At 46.0% G+C, this 16,576-nt stretch overlaps 1 protein-coding gene across 4 annotated transcripts in view; it reads left to right on the forward strand.

The window, feature by feature from the left end:
- Positions 1-16,576, forward strand: part of LOC110514389 (thrombospondin-2) — a 53,306-nt gene that overhangs the window by 10,915 nt on the left and 25,815 nt on the right. For all 4 annotated transcript variants that reach the window (XR_016491194.1, XM_090217971.1, XM_090217972.1 and 1 more), the window contains exons 3-9: positions 1,846-1,964; positions 3,137-3,307; positions 3,473-3,566; positions 6,103-6,273; positions 6,644-6,820; positions 6,900-7,073; positions 15,654-15,781. Coding sequence is in view for 3 of the 4 variants with exons in the window: in XM_090217971.1 (XP_090074097.1) it covers positions 1,846-1,964; positions 3,137-3,307; positions 3,473-3,566; positions 6,103-6,273; positions 6,644-6,820; positions 6,900-7,073; positions 15,654-15,781 (1,034 nt within the window). In the remaining variant the exon portion in view is untranslated. The remainder of the gene's footprint in view (positions 1-1,845; positions 1,965-3,136; positions 3,308-3,472; positions 3,567-6,102; positions 6,274-6,643; positions 6,821-6,899; positions 7,074-15,653; positions 15,782-16,576) is intronic.

Below are 16,576 nucleotides of genomic sequence, written 5' to 3' on the forward strand. Positions count from 1 at the left end.
AACACTTTTACTCTTCACTATCCACTATCCATAACACATTTACTATCCACTATCCATAACACCTTTACTCTCCACTATCCACTATCCATAACACATTTACTATCCACTATCCATAACACATTTACTATCCACTATCCATAACACCTTTACTCTCCACTATCCACTATCCATAACACATTTACTATCCACTATCCATAACACTTTCACTATCCACTATCCATAACACCTTTACTATCCACTATCCATAACACATTTACTATCCACTATCCATAACACCTTTACTCTCCACTATCCATAACAACTTTACTCTCCACTATCCACTATCCATAACACATTTACTATCCACTATCCATAACACATTTACTATCCATAACACTTTCACTATCCACTATCCATAACACATTTACTATCCACTATCCATAACACCTTTACTCTCCACTATCCACTATCCATAAAACATTTACTATCCACTATCCATAAATCCTTTACTCTCCACTATCCACTATCCATAACACATTTACTATCCACTATCCATAATACATTTACTATCCATAACACTTTCACTATCCACTATCCATAACACCTTTACTCTCCACTATCCACTATCCATAACACCTTTACTCTCCACTATCCACTATCCATAACACATTTACTATCCACTATCCATAACACATTTACTATCCATAACACTTTCACTATCCACTATCCATAACACCTTTACTATCCATAACACCTTTACTATCCACTATCCATAACACTTTCACTATCCACTATCAATCAAACCTTCACTATCCATAACACCTTTACTATCCACTGTCCATAACACCTTTACTCTCCACCATCCATAACACCTTCACTATCCATAACACCTTTACTCTCCACTATCCACTATCCATAACACCTTTACTCTCCACTATCCACTATCCATAACACATTTACTATCCACTATCCATAACACATTTACTATCCACTATCCATAACACCTTTACTATCCACTATCCATAACACCTTTACTCTCCACTATCCACTATCCATAACACATTTACTATCCACTATCCATAACACATTTACTATCCACTACCCATAACACCTTTACTATCCACTATCCATAACACCTTTACTATCCACTATCCATAACACCTTCACTATCCATAACACCTTTACTATCCACTATCCATAACACCTTCACTATCCATAACACCTTTACTATCCACTATCCATAACACCTTTACTATCCACTATCCATAACACCTTTACTATCCACTATCCATAACACCTTCCCTATCCATAACACCTTTACTATCCATAACACCTTTACTATCCATAACATCTTTACTATCCACAATCCATAACACCTTCACTATCCATAACACCTTTACTATCCACTATCCATAACACCTTTACTATACATAACACCTTTACTATCCACTATCCATAACACCTTTACTATCCACTATCCATAACACCTTCACTATCCATAACACCTTTACTATCCACTATCCATAACACCTTCACTATCCATAACACCTTTACTATCCATAACATCTTTACTATCCACTATCCATAACATCTTTACTATCCACTATCAATCACACCTTCACTATCCACTATCAATCAAACCTTCACTATCCATAACACCTTTGCTATCCACTGTCCATAATACCTTCACTATCCATAACACCTTCACTATCAATAACACCTTCACTATCCATAACACCTTTATCAAAAACAATGTTAAGAAAACTCTGTCTGAACACACAGATAAAGACAGCAGGAGGCTTGTGGATCTGGTTTGGGTTAGCTCTGATTCTGCGTGTGTGTGTGTGTGTGTGTGTGTGTGTGTAGGGGTGGAGCGTCCTGAGGTGATGTGTCGTCGGTCCTGTGAGGAGCTGAATGATCTGTTATCAGAGCTGCATGGCCTCCACATCGTTACCACTAGTCTGCTGCACGACCTTCAGAGAGCTGTAAGACACACAGACACATACAGACAGGGTTGGCTAGGTTACTTCCTAAATGGAATTCGTTACAGTTACTGGTTACCTGTCCTAACTAGTAATCAGTAATGTAACTTTTGGATTACTCAAACTCAGTAACGTAATCTGATTACATTCAGTTACTTTTAGATTACTTTCCCCTTAAGAGGCGTTAGAGGAAGACAACAATGTATGTAACCAATTGAACAACATCTATTGCAGGATAAATTAATGTTAATGTTTACATAGCTGGCCATATATGGATGTTAAATTTTACTTTATGGATTGGTTAAGTAGGCTTCTTCTAACCCATCGCTTTCTACTACATATAATAAGACGATTAAATGATATCTTTACATTAAAAACCAAAGTCTATCAGAATTCTACTCATTCCAATAAATGTTATACCCCTTGATTTTCAAGAACAGGACTTGGAAATATGGAAGTATTGATTAGCCTAATAGTTTTACCTGAGCATGACCCACCTGAGCATAGCCAGCCCTACTCTGTTGTTTATGATTTAGTTGTCATGGAGAACTGAATGGGCTCATTGATTAAAGTTGAAAAATAAATGCCTCACTCATGGAATGGCTTTGAGCACTACTGAAAAGTGCTATTTACATGTGAATAATGAATGCAATACGCTTAATTTGCTACAGGCCTATTGTTGAACTTTGTGTTGGTGACACTTTGATATCTTGATAATATGCAGCTGTTTAAAGGGCAAGTCCACAGATGAAACAATAACAAAAGGGTCTCCCCGCCTCTGTTTTGGTAAAAAGCTGAGGGATGGGCCTGGAGAAATGTAACCACTCTCAGATTAATAGACAGAGCTGTGGATTCAAGGACTGACCATCCAGGATATCAACATTATTGTTTTAACCATGTTTTGAGGCTGTACAGTGTTTGATTACATTTAATGTTACAAACATTGGAGGGTAAAAATATATATCTTGGGTTCTCATGGAGTGTGACGCACACACACACACACACACACACACACACACACACACACACACACACACACACACACACACACACACACACACACACACACACACACACACACACACACACACACACACACACACACACACACAGCATCAGTACTAACCATAACCAGATCCACAAGCCTCCTGCCGTCTTCATCTGTGTGTGTTCAGACAGAGGAGAATGAGGCATTGCGTGAAGCTCTCTCTGAGCTGGGCAGCAGTTTGGACAGAGAGGGAGGAGGAGAAGATGATGAAGAGGAGAGAGTGTGTGTGCAGGACGGACGTGTGTATCAGCGGAAGGAGGACTGGGTTTCAGACAGCTGCACATTCTGTACTTGCCAGGTAAACACACACACACACACACACACACACACACACACACACACACACACACACACACACACACGCTCAACTCTTGAGTCAAGATATCTCTAGGCCCTTTTGCTTTACTACTGTGTGTGTGTGTGTGTGTGTGTGTGTGTGTGTGTGTGTGTTGTGTGTGTGTAGGAGGGGAAGGCAGTGTGTCGGCAGGTCACCTGTCCTCCAGTAATATGTTCCAGTCCTTCCTTCACTGAAGGGGAATGCTGCCCTGTGTGTCTGGGTGAGATATCTAAACACATTCACTTAGTCTACTGTATTTCAAATGATTATTTCAGAAGTCATATTTAGTCAAATCAAATTGTATTCGTCACAAGCCCTGAATACAACAGGTGTAGTAGACCTTACAGTGAAATGCTTACTTACAAGCCCTTAACCAACAATGCAGTTTAAAAAATACGAATAAGAATAATAAATAAAAGTAACAAGTAGTTAAAGAGCTGAGGTAAAATAACAATAGCGAGACTATATACAGGGGGTACTGGTACAGAGTCAACGTGCGGGGGCACCGGTTAGTTGAGGTAATTGAGGTAATATGTACATGTAGGTAGAGTTATTAAAACCTCTCTGGGATATTTGGGACAGTAGCGTCCCACCCCGCCAACAGTCAGTGAAAGTGCAGGGTGCCAAATTCAAAACAACAAAAATCTCATAATTAAAACTCCTCAAATATACAAGTATTTTACACCATTTTAAAGATACCATTCTCATTAATCCAGCCACAGTGTCTGATTTAAAAAGGCTTTACAGTGAAAGCACCACAAACGATTATGTTAGGTCACCACCAAGTCACGGACTGGAGAAAGACTGGAGTCACAAAAAGTACAGAGGTAAAATTAATCACTAACCTTTGATGATCTTCATCAGATGACACTCATGGGACTTCATGTTACACAATACATGTATGTTTTGTTCGATGAAGTGCATATTTATATCCAAAAATCTCATATTACATTGGCGTGTTATGTTCAGTCGTTCCAAAACATGCGGTGATTTTGTAGAGAGCCACATCAATTCACAGAAATACTAATATTAAACATTGATAATAGATACAACTATTATACATGGAACTTTAGATAAACTTCTCCTTAATGCAACCGCTGTGTCAGATTTAAAAAAAACGTTACGGAAAAAGCACACCATGCAATAATCTGAGTACGGCGCTCAGAGCCCAAACCAGCCGAAAAATATCCGCCATGTTGTGTAGTCAACAATAGTCAGAAATAGCATTATAAATATTCACTTACCTTTAATGATCTTCATCAGAATCCACTCCCAGGAATCCCAGTTCCACAATAAATTTGTGATTTCTTCGATAATGTCCATAATTTATGTCCAAATAGCTACTTTTGTTAGCGCATTTTGTAAACAAATCCAAAGTCATGAAGCGCGTTCACTAGGAGCAGACGAAATGTCAAAAAAAATTGTTACAGTCCGTAGAAACATGTCAAACGATGTATAGAATCAATCTTTAGGAAGTTTTTAACATAAATCTTCAATGATGTTCCAACCGGAGAATTCCTTTGTCTCTAGAAAAGCAATGAAACAAGAGCTAACTCTCTCATGACCGCGCATCACGAGCCCGTGGCACTCTGCCAGACACCTGACTCATTCCCCTCTCATTCAGCCCCCCTTCACAGTAGAAGCCTGAAACAACGTTCTAAAGACTGTTGATATCTAGTGGAAGCCTTAGGAAGTGCAACATGACCAATATCCCACCGTGTCTTCAATAGGGGCTGAGTTGAAAACCTACAAGCCTCAGATTTCCCACTTCCTGGTTGGATTTTTTTCTCAGGTTTTTGCCTGCCATATGAGTTCTGTTATACACACAGACATCATTCAAACAGTTTTAGAAACTTCAGAGTGTTTTCTATCCAATACTACTAATAATATGCATATATTAGCATCTGGGACTGAGTAGCAGGCGGTTAGTCTGGGCACCTTATTCATCCAAGCTACTCAATACTGCCCCCCAGTCACTAAGAAGTTAAAGTGACTATGCATAGATAATAACAGAGAGTAGCAGCGGCGTAAGAGGGGGGGGAGGGGGCAATGCAAATAGTCTGGATAGCCATTTGATTAGATGTGCAGGAGTCTTATGGCTTGGGGGTAGAAGCTGTTTAGAAGCCTCTTGGACCTAGCCTTGGCACTCCGGTACCGCTTGCCGTGCGGTAGCAGAGAGAACAGTCTATGACTAGAGTGGCTGGAGTCTTTGACAATTTTTAGGGCCTTCTTCTGACTCCGCCTGGTATAGAGGTCCTGGATGGCAGGAAGCTTGGTCCCAGTGATGTACTGGGCCGTACGCACTCCCCTCTGTAGTGCTTGCGGTCGGAGGCCGAGCAATTGCCATACCAGGCAGTGATGCAACCAGTCAGAATTCTCTCGATGGTGTAGCAGTAGAACCTTTTGAAGATCTCAGGACCCATTCCAAATCTTTTCAGTCTCCTGAGGGGAATCAGGTTTTGTCGTGCCCTCTTCACGACTGTCTTGGTGTGCTTGGACCATGTTAGTTTGTTGGTGATGTGGACACCAAGGAACTTGAAGCTCTCAACCTGCTCCACTACAGCCCCGTCGATGAGAATGGGGGCGTGCTCGGTCCTCCTTTGCCTGTAGTCCACAATCATCTCATTTGTCTTGATCACATCGAGGGAGAGGTTGTTGTCCTTGCACCACACTGCCATATCTCTGACCTCCTCCCTATAGGCTGTCTCATCGTTGTGTTTGTGTGCATGTGTGTGTGTGTTTGTGTGTGTGTATAGGGTTGGGAAGTGAAGATGGATGGTCCCCATGGTCGGAGTGGACGGAATGTTCTGTCACCTGTGGGCGTGGCTTCCAGCGGAGAGGGCGATCTTGTGATGATGTCTCCACGTCCTGTTCTGACTCCTCCCTCCAAACCCGCAGGTGCACCCTGGGAAGTTGTGAAAGCCGAGGTGAGTTCACCAATAACTCCTGTAGTACAGCTAGCTCCTGTAATACACATTATGGTTAGCTACGTCGTTGTATTTATTTATGATACTCTTTGAAGATGTACGGTTTCAGACATGTTAGGAAGGTGGGGTTGGGACTCTGCTGACGTTAGGCTGAAGCTCATTCCACCGTTGAGGTGTCAGGACAGAGAAGATCTTTGACTGGTCTGGGGGGGGGGGGGGGGGGCTGACCCTCATATGGGTGGGAGGGCCAAGAGACCAGAGGTGGCAGAATGGAACGCTCAGGTTTGGGTGTTGGGTTTGAGCAATCATTTCCCTTTTATAAAAATGTGTGTGTGTGTTTGTGTGTTTGTGTGTGTGTGTGTGTGTGTAGTCCATGGGAACGGCGGCTGGGGCCTGTGGTCTCCGTGGTCTGCATGTTCTGTGTCGTGTGGTTCAGGTCTCGTTGTGCGTGTTCGACTCTGCAACTTCCCCCTCGCTCAGCGCAGGGGCAGCGGCTGCCGTGGCAACACTACAGAGACACATCCCTGTGACGCTACACCCTGTCCAAGTGAGAACACAAACAAACAAACCAGATGACTGCTATTGTTGATGTTGGATTGACTGATACACTGTCTGTGTGATTATAGTTGTCGGGGTCTGGGGACCGTGGTCTTCCTGGTTACCATGCAGTGTGTCGTGTGGCAGTGGGCTGATGATTCGTCAGCGGGAGTGTTCTAACCCCGCCCCCCGGCATGGAGGCAGGAACTGTGTGGGAGAGACGGCCGACTACGCAGCCTGCGATACACAACCCTGTCCAATAGGTAGCATACATAGGATGACAGAGAGGGCCAAGAACCATTATTCCACTGACAACATAGTTGCGAACAGGAACAATCCAAGTAAACTATGGAAGTTTTTGAAACAGTTAGGATACAGTACAGATAATTTATCCATAACAGTCTAAACTAACATATGGAATTGTTTTAAGATTGTCATACCAAGGATAATTTAGCTATTTGATTTGGAATTTTAGGACCCCTTTAGTATAAAAAAAACATGTAAAAAATGATTTGATGAAACATTGATTTTGGCCTTTCTGCTAAAATCAAATCAAATGTTATCGGTCACTTACACATATTTAGCAGATGTTATTGCGGGTGCGGCTAAATGCTTGTGTTCCTAGTGTAACGGTCTTCTTCCCGGGAAGGAGAGGAGGACCAAAATGCAGCGTGGTTATTGTTAAGCATCTTTAATAAAGACGAAAACGTAAACACTATACAAATACAAAAAAATAAACCGTGGCAAAACCGAAACAGTCCTAACTGGTGCAGAGAACACAGAGACAGGAAACAACCACCCACAAAATACCCAAAGAATATGACTGCCTAAATATGGTTCCCAATCAGATACAACGATAAACACCTGCCTCTGATTGAGAACCACTCTAGGCAACCATAGGCCTACCTAGACAACTACACTGAACACAACCCCATAAATCTAATAAACCCCTAGACAAGACGACACACAATAAATCACCCATGTCACACCCTGGCCTAACGAAAATAATAAAGAAAACACAGATAACAAAGGCCAGGGTGTGAAAACTAGTTCCAACAGAGCAGTAGTACCTAACTAAATGCTTGTGTTTCTAGCTCCAACAGAGCAGTAGTACCTAACTAAATGCTTGTGTTTCTAGCTCCAACAGAGCAGTAGTACCTAACTAAATGCTGCTGTTCCTAGTTCCAACAGAGCAGTAATATCTAACTAAATGCTTGTGTAACCAGCTCCAACAGTCCAGTAATATCTAACTAAATGCTTGTGTTCCCAGCTCCAACAGTGCAGTAATATCTAACTAAATGCTTGTGTTCCTAGCTCCAACAGTGCAGTAATATCTAACTAAATGCTTGTGTGCCTAGCTCCAACAGTGCAGTAATATCTAACTAAATGCTTGTGTTTCTAACTCCAACAGTGCAGTAATATCTAACTAAATGCTTGTGTTTCTAACTCCAACAGAGCAGTAATATCTAACTAAATGCTTGTGTTCCTAGTTCCAACAGAGCAGTAATATCTAACTAAATGCTTGTGTTCCTAGTTCCAACAGAGCAGTAATATCTAACTAAATGCTTGTGTTCCTAGTTCCAACAGAGCAGTAATATCTAACTAAATGCTTGTGTTCCTAGTTCCAACAGTGCAGTAATATCTAACAATTCACAGCAATACACACAAATCCAAAGGTAAAAGAATAGAGTTAAGAAATATTTAAATATTAGGACGAGCAATGTCGGAGTGGCATTGACTAAAATACAGTAGAATAGAAGAATAGAATAGAATATAAGATGAGTAAAGCTGTATGTAAGATGTAAGAAGGGTTTTATAAATACATTTAATTGATTGATTGTATGTAAACATTATTGAAACGTAATTGAAGTGACTAGTGTTCTATTATTAAAGTGATTCCAAGTCTATGTATATATGCAGCAGCCTCTAATGTGCTAGTGATGGCTATTGAACAGTCTGATGGCCTTGAGATAGAAGCTGTTTTTCAGTCTCTGCACCTGTACTGACCTCGCCTTATGGATGATAGCGGGGTGAACAGGCAGTGGCTCGGGTGGTTGATGTCCTTGATGATATTTTTGGCCTTCCTGTGACATCGGGTGGTGTAGGTGTCCTGGAGGGCAGGTAGTTTGCCCCCGGTGATGCGTTGGGCAGACCTCACCACCCTCTGGAGAGCCCTGCGGTTGCGGGCGGTGCAGTTGCCATACCAGGTGGTGATACAGCCTGACAGGATGCTCTCAATTGTGCATGTGTAAAAGTTTACGAGGGTTTTAGTGGCCAAGGCAAATTTCTTCAGCCTCCTGAGGTTGAAGAGGCGCTTTTGCGCCTACTTCACCACACTGTCTGTGTGGGTGGACCATTTCAGGTTGTCAGTGATGTGTACGCTTAGGAACTTGAAGCTTTCCACCTTGTCCACTGCAGTCCCGTCGATGTGGATAGGCGGCAGCTCCCTCTGCTGTTTCCTGAATTCCACAATCAGCTGCTTTGTTTTGTGGATGTTTGGTGGGAGGTTGTTTTCCTGACACCACACTCCGGGTGCCCTCACCTCCTTTCTGTAGGCTGTCTCGTCATTGTGGGTAATCAAGCCCAATACTGTTGTGTCATCTGCAAACTTGATGATTGGGTTGGAGGCGTGTGTGGCCACGCAGCCATGGGTGAACAGAGAGTACAGGAAGGGGCTGAGCATGCACTCTTGCGAGGTCCCTGTGTTTAGGATCAGCAAAGTGGAGTTGTTGCTCCCTACCTTCCCCACCTGGGGCGGACAGTCAGGAAGTCCAGGACCCAGTTGCAGAGGGCAGGGTTCAGACCTAGGACCATGAGCTTAATGATGACCTTGGAGGGTACTATGGTGTTGAATGCTGAGCTATAGTCAATGAACAGCATTGTACATAGGTATTCCTCTTGTTCCTCTTGTTCCTCTTGTCCAGATGGGATAGGTCAGTGTGCAGTGCGATGGCGATTGCATCGTCTGTGGATCTAAGCAAATTGAAGTGGGTCTAGGGTGTCAGGTAAGGTAGAGGTGATATGATCCTTAACTGGCCTCTCAAAGCATTCATGATGACAGAAGTGAGTGCTACGGGGCGATAGACATTTAGTTCAGTTACCTTTGCTTTCTTGGGTACAGGAACAATGGTTGACATCTTGAAGCAAGTGGGGACAGCAGACACGTTTAGGGAGAGATTGAATATGCCCGTAAACACTCCAGCCAGCTGGTCTGCGCATTCTCTGAGGACGCGGCTATGGATGCCGTCTGGGCCGGCAGCCATGCGAGTGTTAACATGCTTAAACGTCTTACTCACATCGGCCACGGAGAAAGAGAGCCCACAGTTCTTGGTAGCGGTCGGTGGCACTGTGTTATCCTCAAATCGGGCGAAGAAGGTGTTTATCTTGTCCGGAAGCAAGACGTCGGTGTCCGACGTGGCACGTTTTCCCTTTGTAGTCTGTGATTGTCTGCCTTTAGGTACTATGCCCCCAGCCACATACGTCTCGTGTCTGAGCCGTTGAATTGCAATTCCACTTTGTCTCTGAACTGACATTTGACATGTTTTATTTTCTTACAGAGGGAATAACTACACTGTTTGTATTCTGCCATATTCCCAGTCACCTTTCCATGGTTTAAATGTGGTGGTTCGTGCTTTCAGTTTTGCGAGAATGCCGCCGTCTATCCACAGTTTCTGGTTTGGTTTTAATAGTCAGTCTGTCACGTTCTGACCTTTATTTTCTTTATTTTGTCATTATTTAGTATGGTCAGGGTGTGAGTTGGGGTGGGCAGTCTATGTTTGTTTTTCTATGATTTGGGTATTTATATGGTTCGGCCTAGTATGGTTCTCAATCAGAGGCAGGTGTCATTAGTTGTCTCTGATTGAGAATCATACTTAGGTAGCCTGGGTTTCACTGTGTGTTGGTGGGTGATTGTTCCTGTCTCTGTGCATGTATAGTGTATAGTGTCTATATTAAAGAACCATGAATAACCACCACGCTGCGTTTTGGTCCGCCTCTCCTTCACTTCAAGAAAACCGTTACAGGACCACCCACCACAACAGGACCAAGCGGCGTGGTGAAAGGCAGCGGCAGCAGGAGCAACAAAGTCTGGATTACACGACGTGGGAGGAAATAGACAGGCGGTCGTCCCAGGGAGAGTGCCGGAGCCCGCCTGGGATTCGCTGGAGCAGTGCGAAGAAGGTTATAGGAGAATGGAGTTGGAGAGACGAGCACGGCGACGCGGACGGAAGCCCGAGAGTCAGCCCCAAAAATGTCTTGGGGGGAGGCACACAGGGAGTATGGCGAAGCCAAGTAGGAGACCTGCGCCAACTTCCTGTGCTTACCGGGGGGCTAGAGAGACCAGGCAGGCACCGTGCTATGCTTTGGAGCGCACGGTGTCCCCAGTGCGGGTGCATAGCCCGGTGCGCTACATTCCAGCTCCGCGTATCGGCCGGGCTAGAGTGAGCATTGAGCCAAGTGCCATTAAGCCGGCTCTACGCAGCTGGTCTCCAGTGCGTCTCCTTGGGCCGGCTTACATGGCACCAGCCTTGCGCATGGTGTCCCTGGTTCGCCTGCATAGCCCAGTGCGGGCTATTCCACCTCACCGCACTGGCAGGGCGACCGGGAGCATTCAACCAGGTAAGGTTGGGCAGGCTCGGTGCTCAAGAGCTCCAGTACGCCTGCACGGTCTGGTCTACCCAGTACCACCTCCACGCACCAGCCCTCCGGTGGCAGCTCCCCGCACCAGGCTTCCTGTGCGTGTCCTCGGCCCAGTACCACCAGTGCCAGCACCACGCATCAGGCCTACAGTGCGCCTCGCCTCTCCAGCGCTGCCGGAGTCTCCCGCCTGTTCGGCGCTGCCAGAGCTCCCGCCCCTCAGTCCAGAGGCGCTAGAGCTCCTCATTCCAGAGGCGCCAGAGCTCCTCAGTCCAGTCTGTCAGAGCCTTCCTCTCCAGCGTTGCCGGAGCTTCCTGTCTGCCCAGCGCCATCTGAGCCACCCGTCTGCCCAGCGCCGCCTGAGCTGCCCGTCTGCCCAGCGCCGCCTGAGCCGCCCGTCTGCCCAGCGCCGCCTGAGCCGCCCGTCTGCCCAGCGCCGCCTGAGCCGCCCGTCTGCCCAGCGCCGCCTGAGCCGCCAGTCTTCCCAGTGCCGCCAGTCTGCAAGGAGCCGCCAGTGCCGCCAGTCTGCAAGGAGCCGCCAGTGCCGCCAGTCAGCCAGAGGCCGCCAGAGCCCCTCAGCCCAGAGGCGCCAGAGCCCCTCAGCCCAGAGCCCCTGCCCCTCTGTCCAGAGCTTCCGCCCCTCTGTCCCGAGCTGCCCCTCTGTCCAGTGGGGTCATTGAGAAGGGTTGCCATGTTTAGAAAGCCACGGAGGTGGACAATAAGGCGGACTAAGACGATGGTGAAGTGGGGTCCGCGTCCCGCGCCAGAGCCGCCACCGCGGACAGACGCCCACCAAGACCCTCCCCTATAGGTTAAGGTTTTGCGGCCGGAGTCCGCACCTTTGGGGGTGGGGTACTGTCACGTTCTGACCTTTATTTCCTTTATTTTGTCATTATTTAGTATGGTCAGGGCGTGAGTTGGGGTGGGCAGTCTATGTTTGTTTTTCTATGTTTTGGGTATTTCTATGGTTCGGCCTAGTATGGTTCTCAATCAGAGGCAGGTGTCATTAGTTGTCTCTGATTGAGAATCATACTTAGGTAGCCTGGGTTTCACTGTGTGTTGGTGGGTGATTGTTCCTGTCTCTGTGTTTGCACCAGATAGGGCTGTTTTGGTTTTTTCACATTTCTTGTTTTGTTAGTTTATTCATGTATAGTGTCTATATTAAAGAACCATGAATAACCACCACGCTGCGTTTTGATCCGCCTCTCCTTCACTTCAAGAAAACCGTTACACAGTCACTGTATTTGTTATTAATCGTTACGCAGTCACCGTATTCGGTATTCTCAGAGGCTGAACGACAATAAAAACTGAACGACTAAAAAGCACCCTGAGGAAAAGCAAAGTGAAAAATGTGTGTTTTAAGATCTCCACAGTTTCCACATTTTCGGTCCCGGTCAGGTTCTCTGGCAGGCTATTCCAGAGGGTGGGGGCATAGTAACTAAAGGCTGCCTCTCCATGCCTCTTGGTCCCCCTCAGGTTCTCTGGCAGGCTGTTCCAGAGGGTGGGGGCATAGTAACTAAAGGCTGCCTCTCCATGCCTCTTGGTCCCCCTCAGGTTCTCTGGCAGGCTGTTCCAGATGGTGGAGGCATAGTAACTAAAGGCTGCCTCTCCATGCCTCTTGGTCCCCCTCAGGTTCTCTGGCAGGCTGTTCCAGAGGGTGGAGGCATAGTAACTAAAGGCTGCCTCTCCATGCCTCTTGGTCCTAGGCTTTGGGATAGTTAATAGGCCAGTGCCAGAGGACCTGAGGGACCTACTGGATACATAACCTTTTTTTTTTTTGTGAATTTTACCCCTTTTTCTCCCCAATTTCGTAGTATCCAATTGTTGTAGTAGCTACTATCTTGTCTCATCGCTACAACTCCCGTACGGGCTCGGGAGAGACGAAGGTTGAAAGTCATGCGTCCTCCGATACACAACCAACCAAGCCGCTGCTTCTTTAACACAGCGCACATCCAACCCGGAAGCCAGCCGCACCAATGCGCCGGAGGAAACACCGTGCACCTGGCCACCTTGGCTAGCGTACACTGCGCCCAGCCCGCCACAGGAGTCGCTGGTGCGCGATGAGACAAGGACACCCCTACCGACCAAGCCCTCCCTAACCCGGGCGACGCTAGGCCAATTGTGCGTCGCCCCACGGACCTCCCGGTCGCGGCCGGTTACGACAGAGCCTGGGCGCCCTTAACCACTGCGCCACCCGGGAGGCCCTGGATACATAACTTAGAAGCATGTCTGTATTGGGGTGCACAGTCGTGGTTTGATTTTAAACCAATAGTGGAATATTACAATTATTTCTAAAACTCACAGGCAGCCAGTGCAGAGACCTTAAAACCGGTGTAATGTGTGCTCTCCGTCTGTTCTTGGTCAGTACCCGTGCTGCAGCATTCTGTATGTTTTGCAGTTGACCAATGGCTTCCTGGGCAGACAAGACAGGAGGGCATTACAGTAGTCAAGCCTGCTGTAATAAAAGCATGGATGAGTGTCCTTGTATCAGTCTGAGAGAGAAATGGCCGCACCTTGGCAATGTGGTAAAAAAGCTATGTTGGTCACATTCCTAATGTGTGATTGGAAATGTAGTTCAAACCTAGGTTTTTACCTGGTGTTTTATCTTTATTATCCGTGAATTTAAATGTGTGTCCAGATTCTCTCTCTGTGCTTTGGCTCCAACAATAAGTACCTTGGTCTTGATTTAGCTGGAGGATAAATGTGAGCCATCCAAGTAGTTAAATCACTAATCCAGTGTAATAATTTATTCATAGAGCTAAAACAAACAATACAGATCCATCTCAATGGTGGCATTGGCAGGGGCTCTTGTTCAGTGCCACTTTATGCATGTTCTTCCTGGTACAATAGTGCCCCCAAGATCATTAAAAACAAACTGCAGACATCTCAGAACTAATTAGTTAGTATTGTTCTTAGACTTCCAGTACATACCCATCTTGACCATTTGCACTTTGAAAGCCTCCTCCTCAAAGTGGATGAGTCTCTGTCAGTCTCTCTCCTCCTCAAAGTGGAGGAGTCTCTGTCAGTCTCTCTCCTCCTCAAAGTGGAGTAGTCTCTGTCAGTCTCTCTCCTCCTCAAAGTGGAGGAGTCTCTGTCAGTCTCTCCTCCTCAAAGTGGAGGAGTCTCTGTCACTCTCTCTCCTCCTTAAAGTGGAGGAGTCTCTGTCTGTCTCTCCTCCTCAAAGTGGAGGATTCTCTGTCAGTCTCTCTCCTCCTCAAAGTGGAGGAGTCTCTGTCAGTCTCTCTCCTCCTCAAAGTGGAGTAGTCTCTGTCAGTCTCTCTCCTCCTCAAAGTGGAGGAGTCTCTGTCAGTCTCTCCTCCTCAAAGTGGAGGAGTCTGTCAGTCTCTCTCCTCCTCAAAGTGGAGGAGTCTGTCAGTCTCTCTCTTCCTCAAAGTGGAGGATTCTCTGTCAGTCTCTCTCCTCCTCAAAGTGGAGTAGTCTCTGTCAGTCTCTCTCCTCCTCAAAGTGGAGGAGTCTCTGTCAGTCTCTCCTCCTCAAAGTGGAGGAGTCTCTGTCAGTCTCTCTCCTCCTCAAAGTGGATGAGTCTCTGTCAGTCTCTCCTCCTCAAAGTGGAGGAGTCTGTCAGTCTCTCTACCTCCTCAAAGTGGAGGAGTCTCTGTCAGTCTCTCTCTTCCTCAAAGTGGAGGAGGTTTGTCAAGGGTTGTCTTGTTCATCAGATTGTCCACAGTATGGTCCCCAAGCACCTTGAAACAACTCCAACTTGGTCAGGGATAACAATAACTATTCCACTAGAAGGAATGAAACCAACACTGTTCTTTTTAGATTTAAGAGTGGTATGCGAAAAGATACCTTTTTGTACTCACCTGCCATTCTTTGGAATAGTCTTCGAAAATAACTTGAAGTTCATATCCTCCATGGTCGGTTTCAAGTTCTCAATGAAAATAATCTCTAAATAGTAGCATGTGTGAAAAGAGAGGAGTATGCCTACAGTATGTGGGAGAATGCCTACTGTGTTTTCTATTGTGTAGAAGTTATTGCCGTATGAATATTAGGGATTGATTGTTGAATATATTAGGGCTGAATAAGACAAGGGTGATGTACCTGTCCAGAGTTGGTTATTACGGAACTCAATTATATTTCTGTCATTGTTTGTGTCCACTACCACTGGAGCGCTCTTGTCTGTTTTAACATTTCATAGTCAATTCTACCAATCATACTCTTTGGCCTTCCTCTCTCTCTCTGTGTAGACAGCTGTCTTTCTAGGCCCTGCTTCCCTGGGGTCTCCTGCCACTCTGAGACTGATGGCTCATGGGAATGTGGGCCCTGTCCACTGGGTTACCATGGAAATGGCTCTGTCTGTGAAGACCAGGATGAAGTAAATACACGCACACGCACACGCACACGCACACACACACACACACACACACACACACACACACACACACACACACACACACACACACACACACACACACACACACACACACAACCTCTATCTCTGTGTGAGTAGTGTGTCTAGTGGTCTAGTGTGTGTTGCAGGGTCTGTGTGACCTTTCTCCTGTCCTACAGTGTGTGTTGCCAGGTGTGTGCTCTCTCCTGTAGTGTGTGTTGCAGGATGTGTGTAACCTCTCTCCTGTAGTGTGTGTTGCAGGGTGTGTGTAACCTCTCTCCTGCAGTGTGTGTTGCAGGGTGTGTGTGTAACCTCTCTCCTACAATGTGTGTTGCAGGATGTGTGTAACCTCTCTCCTGTAGTGTGTGTTGCAGGATGTGTGTAACCTCTCTCCTGTAGTGTGTGTTGCAGGGTGTGTGTAACCTCTCTCCTGCAGTGTGTGTTGCAGGATTTGTGTGTAACCTCTCTCCTACAGTGTGTGTTGCAGGATGTGTGTAACCTCTCTCCTGCAGTGTGTGTTGCAGGGTGTGTGTGTAACCTCTCTCCTGCAGTGTGTGTTGCAGGGTGTGTGTGTAACCTCTCTCCTACAATGTGTGTTGCAGGATGTGTGTAACCTCTCTCCTCTAGTGTGTGTTGCAGGGTGTGTGTGTAACCTCTCTCCTGTCCTGTAGTGTGTGTTGCAGGGTGTGTGTGTAACCTCTCTCCTACAATGTGTGTTGCAGGGTGTGTGTGACCTTTCTCCTGTCCTACAGTGTGTGTTGCAGGGTGTGAGTGTAACCT

This window comes from Oncorhynchus mykiss, chromosome 23 (assembly GCF_057628025.1).
Source record: "Oncorhynchus mykiss isolate SJ-2025 chromosome 23, ASM5762802v1, whole genome shotgun sequence".
Taxonomy (NCBI): Eukaryota; Metazoa; Chordata; class Actinopteri; order Salmoniformes; family Salmonidae; genus Oncorhynchus; species Oncorhynchus mykiss.